We start from the raw sequence: 17,958 nt of genomic DNA, 5'->3' as shown, positions 1-17,958 counted from the left end.
TTTTAGCCTAAATAGAACAGCACTGGGAGCAATGAGCAGACGTACACATATGTGGCGCCATCTGCTGGCAGTGACCCACAAAGACAGATGGTGAAGAGTAAATAAAAGCCGACTGTCCTGCAATGCCTTACCGTAAATAGTTGATATTAGTTAAATAAACAGATCTACAGCAACTCTGTGCATCCTCAGAACATCAAGGAAAAAGAAAATTTCTGTTCCTAACAAGCACAAACAGAGACATGGCAAGAAGATAACAAGCAATTAATGATTCTACTCATCATATTGTTTATACTTAATATATAGAGACTAAGAATAGCATTTTTATCACCATTACTACTATTAATAAGGACGTTTATGCAAACATCCATCAACTTAGCAGCTACATCTTGACACCTCGGCAGATTTAGTTTTCCCTTCAGTGAACATCAATGGTCATGCTGCATTCCCAGAGCTGTTGGAGTTTTATCCCTCTTGGAATAAAATATTGTTTTTGCTTTTTTTCATACTGAATCTTGAACTTTTCTTCCACTTTCAGCTGGAAGGCACTAACTGGGTACACTACATACTAAGGGCTTTATTTTCCCGCCAACAGAGTTTAAAAAAAAAAAAAAAAAACACAAAAATAACTAATAATATGCCAACAGGTTGGGGTAATTTTTCAGAAAACATATGTATGACATCAGAGCCAGCTACTGGGGTAGAAATGTAAAGAAATGTCAAAAAACAATATGATGCATCTTAGATCTTTTTTGCAAAACAAGGTTGTGAAGTTTCTGTATGTACAGAAATGGTAATTGAACATCCCCAAATAACAGGTTGTTATAGTCACAACAACTGTTGGAGTGCCCAGTGCATGAAATGTTTGGGTGGCTGATAAAATCGCTGCACAATAAAGCAAAGCCTGGTGTGATGTGACAAAATGAGAAACATTTTGAGGGGTTAGAGTGCTGAAAAGGCACCAAAAACAGCGAGCATGAACTAAGAGGAAGTACCCGATCCTGAGATGTTACACATGTGCACACAATCTCCTGCACTCAAGATCATGTTGTTACTCATGATCCTCACTTTGCATGCTCAGGTGTACTTCTTCACAGCAATTAGCTTTTTGTCAATCAGCTGCTTTTAATTGCATGTCTTACTTTTTAAACAACAGCAAAATGAGTAAACCTCTATGTATCTACAAGTTACCTACTTACCTGCCTGAAATACACTCCCTTTTCTTGGCATCATTCAACAAACGTTTGTCTGTCTGTGTGTGTGTGTGTGTGTGTGTGTGTGTGTGTGTGTGTGTGTGTGTGTGTGTGTGTGTGTGTGTGTGTGTGTGTGTGTGTGTGTGTGTGTGTGTGTGTGTGTGTGAATGATATGTGTGATAACATGCTTGCGAGTCTCCTCCTGGGTGTGTCTTGGGGTGCTGATGTATGATGCCTTTGTTTTTGTGTGTGTATGTGTGTGTGCGTGGGGGTGTTGTTTTTGTGTGTGTGTGTGTGTGTGTGTGTGTGTGTGTGTGCGTGTGTGTGTGTGTTTCTGTCCTCCGAGCAGTCCTCCGGAAATGTGTGGGTGACTCACGAAGAGATGGAGAACCTGGCTTCCTCCACCAAAGCGGTCAGTACCATCTGGTTGCTCCCCTTCCATGCTAACCCCCACCCAGCACTTTCTCACACTGACACTAGTCCCTCCAGCAACACACGTATTCCCTCTCCCTCTGCAGATCCTTCATAAAGACTCACTAAATCACTCACTAAATCACACACTAACACCATTTTTCTTTCTTGCGTCTTTGCTCTTATTGTAGCTGTTGGATGCAACACATGCAGCTTGTGGACTCGGTTTTTGATATGAATGCTAGTGCATCAGCAGAGTATAAACTGAGAAGATATTTGTGTGTGTTTCAGAATTTATAATTGCTTTGTGTTTGATAAGCCCCTGTGTTGCTAACCTGGTGTGTTGTCTCCACCATGCTACCACTAAGGATAATGAGGAGGGCAGCTGGGCACAGGTGAGGCTGCTAATTTGTCGACACTACTCTGATATCGCTAACTGAATGTGTACTAGGGCTGCAACTAATGATTATTTTGCAAAATGATTAATATGTTCATTATGGAACTCTTTTTACAAAACTCAAACTTTTCCACTTGAGGAGTTCTGGATAGAGCATATTAATAGATATTTTTTTTTAAACTTAAATGTAAAATGTTTATTTTTTTTTTTTTGCAATCCTGGTATAAGTACTCCTCTAAGTGGGTCGCTCTGTCAGCTAAAGGCACGGTATAGAGTCTCTATATTCCTGTTAACGAGTAATCGATTACTAAATTAGTTTATGATTACTTTAGTAGTCTAATTATCACAATTAATCAAATTAATTGTTTCTGTCCTAAAATGTACCAGAGCTCTGTAGTCAATCACAGTCACACACAACAACAGCGAGGGCAATAAGATGGTTGTGAATGGGATTAAGAACTTGAGAGAAAACACTGTTAAATAAAATCTGAGGAGTGTGGCATCATTTTGTACTCTGGGTCTATAGTGAGGATGTGTTAAATCAATTTACAGAGTCACCATAGCCTCTGGGGTCCGGCCCCGTGGTTCAAGTCTGCCCATCTCTGATAGTTCTTGCTCTCCTTTACTATGGGGTGCGTTTGATTATCTAGGGCCCTGGTCTCCCATGCCTCAGCTCTGGGCTCTTTGGGGTCGGTCTGGGTCCCCTCACACCTGCTATCGAGCATATCTTTCTGCTGAAGGAGGGTTATAAACCTTTTTTACTCAACCGCACTCATGCGCCTACATCACAGGCGGTCGGATCTACGTGTTCATTGATAAACAGTCATGCTTGATGCTAACCCGCACCTACAACTATCTCTGAACAACGTTGTGTAATCCGCATAAGTTTTGCTTTCCATGTTTGTATTCATGTATTTATGGTGAGTCCAGTGGATACTCCCTCTTCTGTCACAGTTTGTGTGTTTTTCTTCTCTTCCTTTTCTTTTCTTGCAGGTGTGGAAGCAAACTTTTAGGATTTATTCTGTACTGTATGCTTTTTTACTTTTCTTTCTTATGTGCTTTAGTCTCTCTCTCTCTCTTTTTCTCTCTTCCATTTAGTTTGTATCCCCTTATCCTTTCTCATCTCCTTTTCTGTCTCTGTGTCTTTTTATTTTTCCAAAGCCACTTCTACTTAAGTTTTATGCAAAATTATCAAGTGGAAACTTATAGCAACAAGCAACAAGCACTACTGTGAAAGGAAATCTGTTGGGCTATTATTCAGTACCGGGACATCAATTCTCATTGCTTTACTGGCAAACTGGACAAAGAAAAGAAAAAAAGATTTTCAAATTCTGAATTGATTTTCATATCCTAAAGACTGATTCATATGACCAATAATCAATATTAAAAAAATGTAAATGTAATTAAAATGTAATTTTTTGTACTGTCCTTAATTCAATTCAATTCAGTTTATTTATATAGTGCCAATTCACAACGCATCATCTGAAGGCACTTTACAGTTCACCAGATCATCCAGTCAAATTGATTCAAAGTTTTCTATCTAAGGAAAACCAGTTGATTGCATCGACTCATTGACTCAAATGCATCCCTCAGACTAAGCATGCTTGTAGCGACAGCGGAGAGGAAAAACTCCCTTTTAACAGGAGGAAACCTCCAGCAGAACCAGGCTCAGTGCGAGCGGCCATCTGCTGAGGCCGACTGGGGTTCAAGGAGACAGAAGCAGAGATACAAAAAGCAGCTGTAAAAGGCGGCCCCGTCCAGGAAACACACAACCAGGCAGACGAGCTCCGAGCCAGTTCCCATGTCAGAGGATGAAAAGAACACAACCAGCCAGTCACGGTCAGAGAAACAGGACTACACTGGAAAACAGGCAGATCTCCAACATCTATAAACAACGGTGTTGATGGCAGCAGCACAGCTGATATTTCTCCCCAGGATGGCGTCACAGCCAAACAGGAACAGACGAGGCAAAGCTACTATGAGAAAAAGCAGAGAGAGCAGGACGTTAGAGATTAAACTAACAGATTCTGCAGAGTGGGAGAATAGAGATAGAATGAAGGAGAATGAAAAGGGGTCCCTATGTCTCCAGAAGTCTAAGCCTATAGCAGCATAACTATAGAGATAGCTCAGGATAACCTGAGCCACTAGTCTTAAAAGTAGACAGGGTGTCTTCCTCACGGACTAAAACTGGTAGTTGGTTCCACAGGAGAGGAGCCTGATAACTAAAAGATCTGCCTCCCATTCTATTTTTAGAAATTCTAGGAACCACTAGTAAACCTGCAGATTGAGAGCGAAGTGCTCTGTTAGGAACATAAGGAACAATCAGATCTCTGATATAAGATGGAGCTTGGCCATTTAAGGCTTTATATGTGAGAAGGAGGATTTTAAATTTTATTCTGGATTTAACAGGAAGCCAATGAAGAGAAGCCAGCAAGGGCGTAGGTTTGATTTCAACTTTGGTAGGGACACTATTCTTCAGTTTCATTGGTCCTTTGCAAAAATATGCATGCTCTTTTTTTATGCTTAATGTGAGCTTCAGGGCTCATTTTGTTTAAAGAGAACAGCAGCATTTCTTGCTACATTAATACAAATCTTATCAGCACTACATGCACTAGATGCTGTTTATCAATATTTAAAGCAAAACTTGCTCTGATGAATGTGGAATTAGGACTTTTTCCACTTTGAAAAGGATTGCATTTAAATTTACCTGCGACTAAGACAGTGTCTGTTTAACCAAATATAGTCTAAATATGTCTTTAATATGGGGATTTATCCTGTGTTTTCTTCTGAAGATATAGAATTATGCAGAGGTAAACAGAGGTAATATGCTCTCTCTGGATCATGCAAAATAATACATTCAAGGGACAGCAAATAAATGTATTGTATTTACATGTACACTGGAACTAGAAGAGGAACTGACACTGAGCATTTAAAATATTAATATTAGAAGTTGTACATCTGGGCTGTAGTTACTCTGTGTAGCTAATTTCATGTATTTTATCTATGGCTGAAACAATTAATCATATTAACAAATTATTTAAATAATCGTGAACTAATTTAGTAATTGATTAATCGTTAACTGGAATATAGGACCACTAAAATGTGCCTTTAGCCGACAGAGCGACCCACTTAGAGCAGGAATTATACCAAGATTGTAAAAAATATGTAAACATTTTGCATTTAAGAAGTAAATAGTTTTTGTCTGTCATTATTCTCCATCCAGAACTCCTCCAAAGGAAACGTTTAAACGTTTCTGTTTCACCTGGTTTCATTTCATAAAAGATCTTCTTTAAGGAGCCTTTGGCTATCTGATTAAAAGATAAAATAAAATAAATCCTAACGTTGTTAACTTACATTCATCAAGTTCCACAAATCAAAAAACTCTCTCCTGCTTCTTTACAGAACTCCAATCAGAAGCTTTCGCCTGTTTTAGCGTAGATAATATTTTTTTTTTATTCTGACTAGTTTCGTAGCCCAATATTAGTTTATTTTAGCGTCTTTTTTTTCGCGCTCCAAGCACCCGCGCGCGCGCACATACAGACTAGAAAACAAGCAATCAGAAAGAGAGAAGGCGGAACTTAAGGCAGAATAATCAGAGAGTTAAACCGCGCAGCACAGTTGATGCGCTGCTATGTGAAAGGGACAGGAAAGAGCAGGCAGCTGCAGCTACCAGGCAGAGAAGCTGCGAGAGGAAAAGAAGCGGCTGCTGTATAGTAAATTATAAACATGTTGTTCACATCTGATTATTGGTAGGGACAAATAGGTACGTCCTAAATTTTGGTAGGGACATCTCCCTATGGTCCCTATGCAAACCTACGCACATGGAAGCCAGGATAGGCGAGGTATGATCTCTCTTTTTGATTTTCATCAGAACTCTGGCTGCAGCATTTTGGATCAGCTACAGTTTGTTACAATAGTCCAGCCTTGAAGTAACAAATGCATGGACTAGTTTCTCAGCATCACCCCTGGACAGGATATTTCTAATTTATGCAATATTCCTCAGATGAAAGAAGGAAATTCTAGAAACCTCTTTGATATGGGATTTAAATGACAGGTCCTGATCAAAAACAACGCCAAGATTTTTTACTTTATTATCTAAAATCAGTTTAATCCCATCCAAATGAAGTGACTGACTAATCAGCTTCTTTTTCAAAGACTCTGGTCCAAAGACTATAACTTCTGTTTTGTCTGCATTCAGGAGCAGAAAGTTAAGAGTCATCCAGGTTTTTATGTCTTCAGACATGCCTGTAATCTATGTAATGGGTTAGTTTTATCCGGATTTATAGACAGATATAGCTGGGTATCATCAGCATAACAGTGAAAATTAATCCCATGCTGTCTAATAATTCTATCGAATGGGAGCATGTATATATATATATATATATAGTCAAGAGAATTGGTCCTAGCACTGGTCCCTGTGGAATCCATATTTAGAGAAGTTCTGTAGTTCTGTAGATGACCTGATTTTAAAAGTTACTACAGCAAAAACATAAAAACATAATTACCTACTTCTATGATCAGCTTATAGTAAGTGGTAATATGTGCATAAATATTAAACGGGGGGGGGGCCTTGACGTCTCAATTAAATGATCAGATGTTGAGTAAAATGTTGAAGAGTGCAAAACAAATTACAAGGCCAAATAAAACAAATGAAATATAATTTCAAATTATAAATAAATTGCATGTGACTACTGTAATCCATAGTTAAGGATTATACCAGATGTAGTAAAATGTAGCAAAAAATTTAAAAGGAGATAGGGACCTAATTTCATTTAATGGGGTGATGTCCTTTAATAGATTTATTCTGGTCTTCTGCTTAAATTGAGAAGCTTGTTTGTATTAAATGGCCAATAGACCCAAAGAACTGTTCTTGGTACTGACAGCTTAAAAATACAAAATGTGAGCCTTTGCTGCCTGGTTATCTGTTCCTCATGTTTGGATAAAGGACCATCCTCCTTCCGGGGAAAACTAGTGGCATTACTGCTGTATAAGAGACTGTACAGTGAACTGGATGGAGCTTTGGACAATTTTATAAAAGACTGGTCAGCGCTCCGCCGGTATTTTGGTTTTTCTTGGCACACAAAGTGCATGATTATGGACTGAAATGCAATGCAATGCAGCCTTAATTTTGGACTCATCAAATGTATGCCACACTTTTCAGATCTTTTAAAAGAATTTTTTTTTTTTTAGGGGGGGGGGTGATATTTTCCATAATGTAGAAAAGCTTAAACAGGTAATTTTTATGATGACTGGAACATCTGTAACATTCTCAGCTTTTGTCCCTTCAGACTTTAGCATACGGAGACATGAATCATGAGTGGATAGGAAACGAATGGCTGCCCAGCCTCGGACTGCCTCAGTACCGCTCCTACTTCATGGAGTGTCTTGTTGATGCTCGCATGCTGGACCATCTGACCAAAAAGGACCTGAGAAGCCATCTGAAGATGGTGGACAGCTTTCACAGGTTTGCAGCAGCACCACTGGAATGTGTTCTACCTGATAACTGGATGCATGAGAATCAGAGATGGGAAGGATAATGAGACGTATGTATGTGTGCTTTTTTTGGGTGTCTTCCAGGGCTAGTCTGCAGTATGGAATTATGTGCTTAAAGAGACTCAATTATGACAGGAAAGAGCTGGACCGCCGGAGAGAAGACAGCCAGCATGATATGAAAGGTATCGTTTGCACATAGAGCAAACACACATCCACATTTCCTCATCTACAGCTATATTTTTCATTTCCAAGAATCACCTAGTTTTTTGATTCGTAATGACAGTTTGTTCTTTGCAGTGAAACAGGTGCTCCTCAAACTGTCAGGTAGCCAGTCTTATGATCTAAAGCCCCACATACACACACACACTGGCACAAACATTTAAATCCCCTCCCTCTCGGCCTTTTGACCTTGAGCTCAGCATTTGAACTTGACTCAGCTGTTGTTTCAAATCACAATCCAGCTCTGTTTGCGCACGCTCACACACGCACATTTTGCGCCTGTTCCAACTTGGAAAGCTGTCTGACAGCTGCGCTTTAAATGAACAAAGGGAGTTTGCCAGAGGGTTGACGCCATGTGGACACGCACATTAAATCCTTATATTGCTCTTTCACTTAATGCTCCTATTTGCTGTTTATGAGGCGTATTAGGTCAAGAGTTTATTTAACACAGCGCCAACACTTCGTTTCGATTTCAGATGTTTTGGTTTGGACCAACGAGCAGGTGATACACTGGGTCCAGTCCATCGGTCTGAGGGAGTACAGCGGCAACCTGCTGGAGAGCGGCGTTCACGGGGCGCTCATCGCTCTGGATGAAACCTTCGATTACAGCAGCCTGGCGCTCATCCTGCAGATCCCCATGCAAAACACACAGGTGGTTATACAGGAAACAATGTGATGATTCTAGTGGGTGGACCAGGCTGCCTAAAATGTTATTGTTTTTTTCACCTTTTGGATTTGGATTTATGGAGAGACATTTTACCTTTAAAATATTTTTTTTTTTTTCATCATGATTAATACAGATTTAGGTTTCCTCTGAGGTTGAAGCTAAAAGCTAGTCTGAAAAATGGCAAATTCAAAGTGAACTTTAACCAAAAGCAAATCTTTAAACAACCAACCAGGCAGTCTCTTTTAATTTGGACAGTTATTTGGAGAGAAGGAAAGGAATTGCAAACCTTTGGGGGAGTGTTGGCCTAGTGGTTAGAGCAGTGCGCTTGTGCTCTGAGAAGGTTGCAAGTCCCCAGTTCGATCCCCATAGACCCCACTTTTGCTCCCTGAGCAAAAGCCTTAACCTAAAACTGCTCCCTGGGAGCTGTACAGTGGCAGCCCACTGCTACCGGAGGGCATGGTATAAATGCAGTTGAATTTCTCCAATGTGAGATCAATTAAGTTCAATTATTATTATGAATATACCCACTCCTACTCAATGGCGCTGACGGGAACACCTGGCAGCCATCTTGTCCCAGGCAGCCTGCTCACTTGACACATTGTGCTTAACATAACTTCCTCAAATGTCTACCAGTCTTCAAATGGTTAAGTTTTTTGAAAGCATCAGAGATGTAGTTGTGGCACTGCACTTTATGAATTGTCTTTTATATGACAGTACTATAGAACATAGAGGTGCAATATTACACCTGATTAAGATTTGTTTTTCCTTTGGCATATTTTCAGGCAAGGCAGGTTCTAGAAAGAGAGTTTAACAACGTTCTAGCCTTGGGAACAGACCGTCGACTGGAAGAGGTAACTTTGCAAGAAGTTTTTTTTCCATAGTGTCTTTGATATGTGTTCCTGTCTTAGAAGTAATGGCTTCCCTTCGTGTTTTATTCTTAGATCATATTTTTTCTGTTTTACCTTATTTTCTGTCTTCCATCTTTCAGAGCGGAGACGACAAGACGTTTCGACGCTCACCATCATGGCGCAAGCGGTTTCGGGCCCGTGAGGGAGGGACGGGTCTGGGGATGATGGCAGGCTCCATGGAGACGCTACCTGCTGGCTTTCGCATGCCCGCCATGTCGATGCCTCCCTCCATGAACTTGGCTGCCAAGAAACAACTCCAGCCTGAAGGTTTGTTAAAATACTAGTCAGCCTAACTCTAGTTAAAGCATTTTTTATCTCCTCTGTTGCCACTCTTTGGTTAACACGACTAACTAACTTGCATGTTGTGTCTTTTCTGTCCTGCTGTGCTGAAAACCTTATTTTCCACACCTTGTTAAGCTCCTCCCCCTGCACCGCCGAGACTTGACCCTTCGGCTGTGCGGACCTATTCCTGCTAACAACACTACTTACTAAAAGGAGCACTAGTGCTAAAAGGTAAGCTAGTTGTTTTTTTCTAGTTGAGTGTGTCAGTTAGTGAGCTATCAACTAGTAGTCCATTTGGTAGAAGTGCTATTTTGAGAAAAAAAAAAAAAGTGACTCATTAAAATGGCATTTTGGAATCATAAGATCTGATTTAATACTTTAAAGGTAATCAGTCAGATGGTTATGTGCAAATTCTGGTAGATTAAAGAATAGAACTAAATAAAATAAATACATTTAAATAACATGATGGAAAAGAAACACTTTTCCTCTTAATTTTTCATTTTGAACATATAAAACCAATTTCATAGCAGATAATTCATAAGCTATATCAGAGAAAAAAATCTTAATACTGTAAGCCATAAAGAGATGTAGCAGTGCGAAAGTACATCAATAGAAATGTAGGAAAAAAGGGGAGTGTACAAGCACTTTTTTGCGGGTTTTATTATTTAAACCATGCGCCTTTATGCATGAGGCCCCAAGACCGTGGGTAAGACTGAAACATATTCAGCTTATAAACAACAAGAGTTGTGTCCCAATATGATATCCAATGAACACTTATCTTAGTCCAGGTTGCTTTAGGATGTGAAGAACAATATCATTGGCTGCTGTTACTTTTAATTTTCTGCTTCTTTTCTTCTCCTTCTTCTAAAAAGTTTTACGGAGAAACTGATAGACATTTCCAAAGAGAACCTATGCAGTGTTGTCAAAAAGAAAATGAGAATCACCACACCCTGCAGACCGCACTGCTATCAAAGCAACCTGGGGTTATTTAAAGCCTGAATTCAGTCTGAATATCTGTTTTCCTTAACTGTAAGCCAGAACATTAGTGTACTGTTTAATGATACGGACATTTTGTGATATGTATGGAGTGAGCTTTGTTCCATTATTGTTGCAAGCAATAAACAAGTTTTGTAAATTGAAATTTGATTAAAAAATACTATCCCAAAAAATTTTCTGATAAAAAAAGGTTTTAGAGTAACTCTGTTGTCAGATTTTGTTATTGCATTATTTTTGTATTTATTCATGAATATTATTGTTTTATATATATTCAAAAAATAATTTACAGTTTTTACATGTCCTTATTGTATTCTCTTTAAACATTGCTTTTAAAGATTTTATATATTTTTTTTCTGTTTTTTAGATTTTTAGACTGAGTTTCATGAATTGCATTGTTTTTGAATAAAATTTTACAGATCTGATTGGCTCCTCACTCTAGAGAAAAGCCCTCCGCTAAAGAGAGGGGAGTTGATTCGCAAAATGCAATTTAAAAAGGAATGCGACTCTGAAAGAGCAATCTGAAACGTAAAACAAATAAGATATAAATCTGTTAAAAATACAAAAACGTAGAAAAATATATAAAAATATGTAAAAAAAAAAAAAATCTCAAGAATAGCAAACTTACTCTTAAAACCATTTTTTTTATTATTAGAATGCTTTATAGCTCTCATTTCTGGATTTCATTTTTTTTTTTCGAATTCTAATTTCCAAAATATGTTTTTTACGACAATAATGGATTAAAATTCATTCCATAGTATGGATATGCATGTGTGGCATTTTAACTTACTGTGAACTGTTTTCTTTTTTAAGAAAACAGACCAACTGGCTAACAAACTAAACTTCAGAAAGCTTTCATGAATATAAAAAGAAGAATGAAAACTTCCCAAGAAACAAAGTATAAATAAATAAGAAATTAGACACAAGTTACTTTAAAAAAATCTTAGAATCTTATATCTTCCTGTTTTTCTCACCCTCTTCTCTGTGGATCTCTTTTCCAGTGCATTCTCATTACTTATACGGACACATGCTTGCGGCCTTTTGAGAGTGATATGCCAAATCTGGAGAAGGAGGACTGGGTGCGCCTGGAGGGGAAGGGGGGGGGCAGAGTCTCCTCCCCTCTCACGCCCAGCCTCTCCTCCCACCTTTCATCTCTCTCTCCTCCCCTCTGGACTCGTGCAATACAGGGGGGCACCTTTTTTGACCTTTGCTCCCAGAGAGCGCTCGTTGGCTGCTTTCCGCTGCTGCTGTAAAGGAGGCTCGTCCCGGTCTCGCCTTGTTTACCCCAGTGCTCCCAGTAGCCTCGTTGTTGTGGTGTCGTGTTCCCGCTCTCCTCGTCTCAGCTGTGGGGTCTCGTCCTGGTTCTAATCGTACTGAAATGGCCAAGACCAAAAAAATCTTCCCGTGTTAACACGACAGTTGTGGAAAAGATTTAAGGGAGATGATGAGCAAGTCGTTGCTTTGGACTCGACACTGATGAATACTTGTATAAATGGCAGATCACTCTGCAAATTACCCTTCTACCGGTTATGCAAGGTATTGCTCATTTATCATCTCTGTACATAAAAATGGATAACTTATGTTTTTTATAGAAATATTATATATATAATATATATATTGGAAATATATATGGAAAGTAATATAATATTGCTGTTTGAAACCCAATGCCCTGTATTCGATAGTGACTGTTCTCCTTCTCTCCCTTTCTCTCTGTGTTGGACCTTTGCGTGTCGTTCTCTGTGTGCGAATAATTGGTGGGAGGGATTCACAAAAGGAAGCGTGCGTTTTTACAAGGACTCTTCACAGGTTCATGGGTCCAATTCTTTCTTCTTCTCTTCTTCTCCTAACCCCCCTCCCAAAACCTTTTGACACACTGTAGCTGTAATTTCTCTTCCTCTCTTCGCCTCTGTCGCCTTCTGTATGATGCTTTGTAGCCTAGAGAGAGAGATGCTGTGAGGGTTGAATAAAGAGTGTGTCAGTGAGTGTGTTTGCGCGTGTGTGATTGTGCAAATCAGCCTATCTCCTGGAGACTTGTGAAGGGGTCGTGTGTTGGTGTATGCGTGTGGCTGACCCCCCAAACATGTGACTTTTATTCTAAATGTGCGTGTGGAGTTTTAGTGTGGACACTGTAGCTCACTTCTGTCAATTCCAAACTTTCTTTCATGTCAAACTATATACTGCTGCTCAGCATCAGCCGGGGTTGACTTGCACTGCTCCACACTGCCCTCCCGAAGCATCCAAGGCCTTTGGAATTTTCTCCCATTACAATCACAAATTTCCATTTTTTGAATGTTGCTGGTATTTCATGTGCTGGTTGAACAAAACAACAAAAAATACATGTGATCCTCAATTTTATCATCAGTGGAAATCTGAAAAGTGTGGCATGTAGTTGTATTCAGCTCTCTGTGGTTTGCAGAAAAACTTTTTTGACTAAACCTCAGAGTCACTCCAGGGTTTCATCCAATGTTGCCCACTATGCAAGATGCTCCCACCACCTTGTTTCATGGTAGTGGTGGTTTAGGGCTTTATGGGGTCTCATCCCTACATGTTAGTGTTTTCCAAGTGGATATAAAGTATAAATATTGTCCTTATCTGAACATGGAGCCAGATTTTTACAGATTTGCTGTAGTTCCTACACAACCTCTACAACTACAACTAATATGTCTTTCATCAGCAATGCCTTTCTTCTTCTCACTCTTCCAGATAAAAGGCCAGATTCCCATAATGCAGGACTACTGCAGAGTTTTATTGGGACTCTTGGCTGCTTCTCTTATTTTTTACTCTCCTGTCAGTTTGGTTTTAAGCCATTTGTGTAGTTGAAAGATGGTCTTTTTTGATTGTTTTAGAAAAATCATAACAATCTACAGTCTGATCCATTCAAAATGGCCCTTCCCAGTCAAATGCCAGACGGATGGCAGCAGACCTCCCCCCAGCAAAATCCCCTCCATGAACCCAAGATATTTATTACTCTGACTCCACCCTTTCACTAAAGTACAGGGTCTGACCGGAGAAGGATGCTTCTCTTTAGATCTTAATGTCCACAAATCATAACAGAAAGAATATTTTAGTACAAATCTAAAATTTTAAAAGGGAATTGTAGGCGACCAGCCAAGGACCCATCAACAAAAGTAGGGAAATTTTGAATGGTTACTACTGTATAAGCCATCCAAAGGTTGAGAACATATTTTAGAACCTAATCCTGCCTTTGACCTGTCTACTATGCTCTGTGGTCTTCATAAGGCTGGTTTTTCATCAATGTTCCCTAAAACAATCAGTTAAAGCTATAGTGGAGGATGCTCTTTTTGCGGGTGGATCATCTATATAAGTGGTCCTCCTAATTGTCAATCATTCTGGTGATATGTTTAAGTAAGGCCATCCTACGTGCTCGTCTTCATTTTAACGTACCGGTGGTAAATCTGACATATTGGAATAACTCAAATCTTCTTTTGTAAAGTAAGCTTGTATGAGAGATGCAGACAGCACATTTTAAACAGAGCGTGCACGAGGAGAAATGGGCTCGTGCACGCTCTCGCAGGCATTTAATATCAAAAATTTGCTAAAATCCTCCACTATCCCTTTAAGTTGAATTGGAATGGTGTGATCTCTAATTTAATTTAGGGATAAATAAGTAAAGGTATGATGGCATGCTTTGGCCATACAAAGAGATATATATTTCATTTAAATTGGGGAAATAAAGCACAACAATATGAGAATAAACATAGAATTTTAGGTCTAGGAAATTAAAGTCGTAAAAAAAAATATGAAAAGAATAATTTCATAAAATAGCATGAATGACAATATTACAAGATTAAAGTGGTATCAAAACAAATGTAACACTAAGTAAATGATTAAAAAACAAAGTCATAATAATAGATCTACAAGAATAGAATCCTAACATTGTGAGATTAAAGTTGTAACCTTAGGGCTAAAGTCGTATTATAAGAATAAAGTCCTAATATTACGAAAAAATTGTCATGGGATTTAGTCTGCAATGATAAAATTGCAACACTACGATTTTAGTGAAAACATTACAAAAATAAAGTTGGACTATTAAGTTTTATCATATAAGGATCCAGTCGTAAAATTACAAGATTAGAGTCCTAATAGAATAAACTATTACAAAAAATAGCCACGCTATTAAGTCTGCAACAATAAAATTCTAACATGACAAGATTAAAGTCATAAAATTATTAAAATCATAATAAAGTTGAACTGAACAAGAATAAATTAATAGCATTTCTGGAGTAAAGTCTTGATATCATAAAATTAAGTAAAAAAAAAAAGTCTTAACATTATAAACAATAAAATCGTAAATATTACGAGATTAAAGTCACACCACAACAAAGTCGTAACACAATGCGAATAAAGTCGTAAAATTACAAGTTTGAAGTCATACAATATGAAATTGAGGTTGTAACAGAGCGAGACCAATGCTTTATTACAGGACTAAAGAAGTAGCTTTTTGAATGTAAACTCTCACTAGAAAAAGCAGTTCAAAATGTTCGAGTTAGGCTGCAGTTTGGGTGACCATGGTGGATTACTCTATTAACGTTTTCATTTTATTAAAACTACTTTTTTATCTGATAATATTATTACTTTACTGTAATATTATAAAGACTTTATTCTTATTACTGTATTACTCTATTTTCCTTGTATTACAACTTGATTCTTGTAATTAAACTTAGAATACTCCATCGTACTAAGGGAGCTAAATTAAAGTCCATGCCACACTTTTAGGGTTTATATAGTCTATTACACACTATTCTGAATTAATCAAATGAAATATGATATCCTTTTGGGTTATAAAGTGAGAAAATGTTCAGAGTTTAAAGGGTATGAGTACTTTTGTAAGGCAGTGTAACTTATAGAGACACGTCGGGTCCTGCTCCACCATTTCACATTCAGTTCTTATGAAGATATGCCATTGTGTGGTCTTTACATGCGGCTGACCAACTCCTTCTCCAATGAGAACACAACATATGGACTGATGGATGGCTGTAAAATCTTTTTTTATTAATTATTGTTTTACAGATTTTTTTTTTTTTTCAAGGTGTCTAAAAGGTGTAATGTGCTATGTGGCAGCTATGAGTACTGTGTCTTTATTCCAGGTGAAAAACAATGCTGACAAATCAAGGTTTTATTATTTGGCCATCGGGGAAAAAAACTGTACTGTATTTATGACACTATATAGATAATATAAGTAAAGCTGTTTTTTAAAGAATTTGGACTCTGTGCTCCTTCTTAAAGTTCTCATTACTTTGAAACCAAGAGACAGCGTATTGAAAATCGTCTTTATTCCAAGAATCAAAACATCACTTTTCAAAACATCTACAAATACACAACAATCTTAGTTATAAAAGTCAAAAATAAGTTAGCAAAGATAAAAAATAAAATGGCAAAACCACTCTGTAAAAAAAGGGAACGTATTTACAACAAAAGCATTTATAACCTGTTTAAATTAAGCAGATCTTGGTCAAAACTGCCCTGTTACATATTGGCCCCGAAAATAAACGCATGTTTTTTATTAAGCAATAATAAACTCACACGGAAAGAATCAAACATAAGGAGGAAAACTTAAATTAAGTTAGAACAATACAATTCATCTGTGAGTCTGGAAGAAGGTTTAACAGAGATTCTCAGGATAACTAGAATTTTGGGTTCATGTAGCAAAATCTATGAATCTCAAGTTAGACTGAGCGTCTGTAGCTCTGACAAACAGGACTGGACCACAGAATAAGGCAAGTAATCAGGGAATAAGGCCTCATTTGGAAAGGAGGAATTCAGTTTAGCCTGTAGACTCATAATTAATCACCAATATTGATCTTTTTCATAAGACAAAACACTCAAATCAGCAGATTCACTAAAAATATTAAATGATTCCAGTCAACAGCATCACCAGTAATTATTATTTTTGTATGATTTCTGGATTTGTGCATCTACATCTGTGATCCGGCTGCTTCCAAGGGTCTATTTGGGAATGTCTACAGGAAAGGCCACAGCTCCGTCTGAAGCAGAGATGCTGTCCACGATGGAAGTCAAGGCCTGCATGTTGCCCTGCTCAGGAGATTCAGCCGCGCTCAGTAGATCTGCAAAGAGGAGAAAAGCCATCAGTGCTGTCTGCTCAACACTAATCTTTTTGAGGCATTCGGTGAGGATAAAGTTCACGCTGCGCTCACCCTCAGCGCCGTAGCTTGGCGGGCACTGCTCCGGAGTGCTGCTCCACTCGGGGCTGCTGCAGCAGGTGCTGCCCGAACTGGGCTCGCTGGACGACGACACCTGTTAGCATAAAGACACACACAGAAGCTGCTGTCAGTCATTTCGACAAAACTGCACACAGACACCCAGTAATGGATTTAAACCTGTATGTTTAAGAATTAAGACAGAATAGTTTTTGATTGAAATATCTCAACTTAGAAAAAAATCCTGTCAGTTCTTAAATACTTTTCAGCTTCTCTACAAGTGTAGTTTTGCATATTTCTGTTGCTGTTGTACTCACTCTGGGCTGGTTCATGGTGGCTCTATAGTGCAGTCCCTGCTGTCCTGTCTCGGTGTCCTGCTGGTTAAGAGAGGACACCAATGCTTGTAGCCTTTCGATGTACTGTATGGCACTCCGCAAGATCTCGACCTTGGGCAGCCTCTGGTTGGGGTTCATCAAGGTGCTCCTCTTCAGAGCATCAAAGGCCTCATTCACCTTCTTTAGGCGTCTCTTCTCTCTCAGCGTCGCTGCTCTCCGACGATCCATGGTCACAGTCTTCCTTTTGCACAGCTTACAGGCCCAGGGCAGGCACTGACCAGGGCAGTGGGGCTCAGAATGAGGTGACAGGCTGGATGGAGACGCTTTATCCTCACTACTTGCTACTCCGACACCAGCACTCCCAGCCAGACTCCCACACAAGCCCATCATGGAGTTTCTGTCTTGGTAACCAGCTTGATCATATGTTCCAGGCAGGCGAGAGGGAAAGTAGCTATCCCCTCCTTCATAGAAGCGCTGGTCAGGAAAGAAGTAAGGGTTGGTCTCAAAGAGCTCCATATCGGCCCGTGTTGTGTTCAATCCCTGCTGCTCTTCAGTGCGTGGTGTCGATTCCTGCCTCTGGGACGTGTGTTGGACCGTACGCGTGTGCGCCTGTCTTCCCCCTGCTCAGAGTTTGCAATGAGTGGAAGACGTGTGGTGAACAACTGGTGTGGAGCAACTGTAGGCCGGCATTTAAACCCCTCTGCCTTCTGCAGGATCACAGGGTTAAATTTAGCACGAGCCCCCAGAAACCTGACACGATGCTTAGCTGTTGCTGCACATCTACACTTCACATCTCTGTTGGGCCATGCTCTCTAGGGCTTTAAGGCCCATTCATGTGTTTCATTGTGTGGGGTTGAGCACTCGTTGGCGTGTGCGTGTTAAGA

General features: G+C 39.2%; 2 protein-coding genes across 3 annotated transcripts in view; one reads left to right on the top strand and one right to left on the bottom strand.

Moving 5' to 3' along the window:
- ppfia4 (PTPRF interacting protein alpha 4) overlaps window positions 1-14,385 on the top strand; it is a 119,651-nt gene extending 105,266 nt beyond the window's left edge. For both annotated transcript variants that reach the window (XM_038298052.1, XM_038298051.1), the window contains exons 22-30: window positions 1,540-1,602; window positions 1,970-1,996; window positions 7,287-7,462; window positions 7,576-7,673; window positions 8,187-8,362; window positions 9,160-9,228; window positions 9,366-9,552; window positions 9,703-9,798; window positions 11,562-14,385. In XM_038298052.1, the coding sequence (XP_038153980.1) occupies window positions 1,540-1,602; window positions 1,970-1,996; window positions 7,287-7,462; window positions 7,576-7,673; window positions 8,187-8,362; window positions 9,160-9,228; window positions 9,366-9,552; window positions 9,703-9,761 (855 nt within the window). In that variant the 3' untranslated portion in view covers window positions 9,762-9,798; window positions 11,562-14,385. The remainder of the gene's footprint in view (window positions 1-1,539; window positions 1,603-1,969; window positions 1,997-7,286; window positions 7,463-7,575; window positions 7,674-8,186; window positions 8,363-9,159; window positions 9,229-9,365; window positions 9,553-9,702; window positions 9,799-11,561) is intronic.
- A 1,452-nt stretch (window positions 14,386-15,837) lies between these two features.
- myog (myogenin) lies at window positions 15,838-17,747 on the bottom strand. Its single transcript, XM_038298053.1, has 3 exons — window positions 17,057-17,747; window positions 16,737-16,836; window positions 15,838-16,646 (listed from the first exon to the last, which is right to left on the bottom strand). The coding sequence occupies exons 1-3, from the start codon at window positions 17,588-17,590 to the stop codon at window positions 16,528-16,530; spliced, it is 753 nt and encodes a 250-aa protein (XP_038153981.1). The 5' UTR covers window positions 17,591-17,747; the 3' UTR covers window positions 15,838-16,527.
- Between the last annotated feature and the right edge of the window lie 211 nt (window positions 17,748-17,958).

This window comes from Cyprinodon tularosa, unplaced genomic scaffold, assembly GCF_016077235.1.
Source record: "Cyprinodon tularosa strain WSP-4 unplaced genomic scaffold, ASM1607723v1 ctg40, whole genome shotgun sequence".
NCBI classification, from domain to species: Eukaryota; Metazoa; Chordata; class Actinopteri; order Cyprinodontiformes; family Cyprinodontidae; genus Cyprinodon; species Cyprinodon tularosa.
Note: the sequence above shows the minus strand (reverse complement) of the source record. Positions and strands in the feature narration are given on the sequence as shown.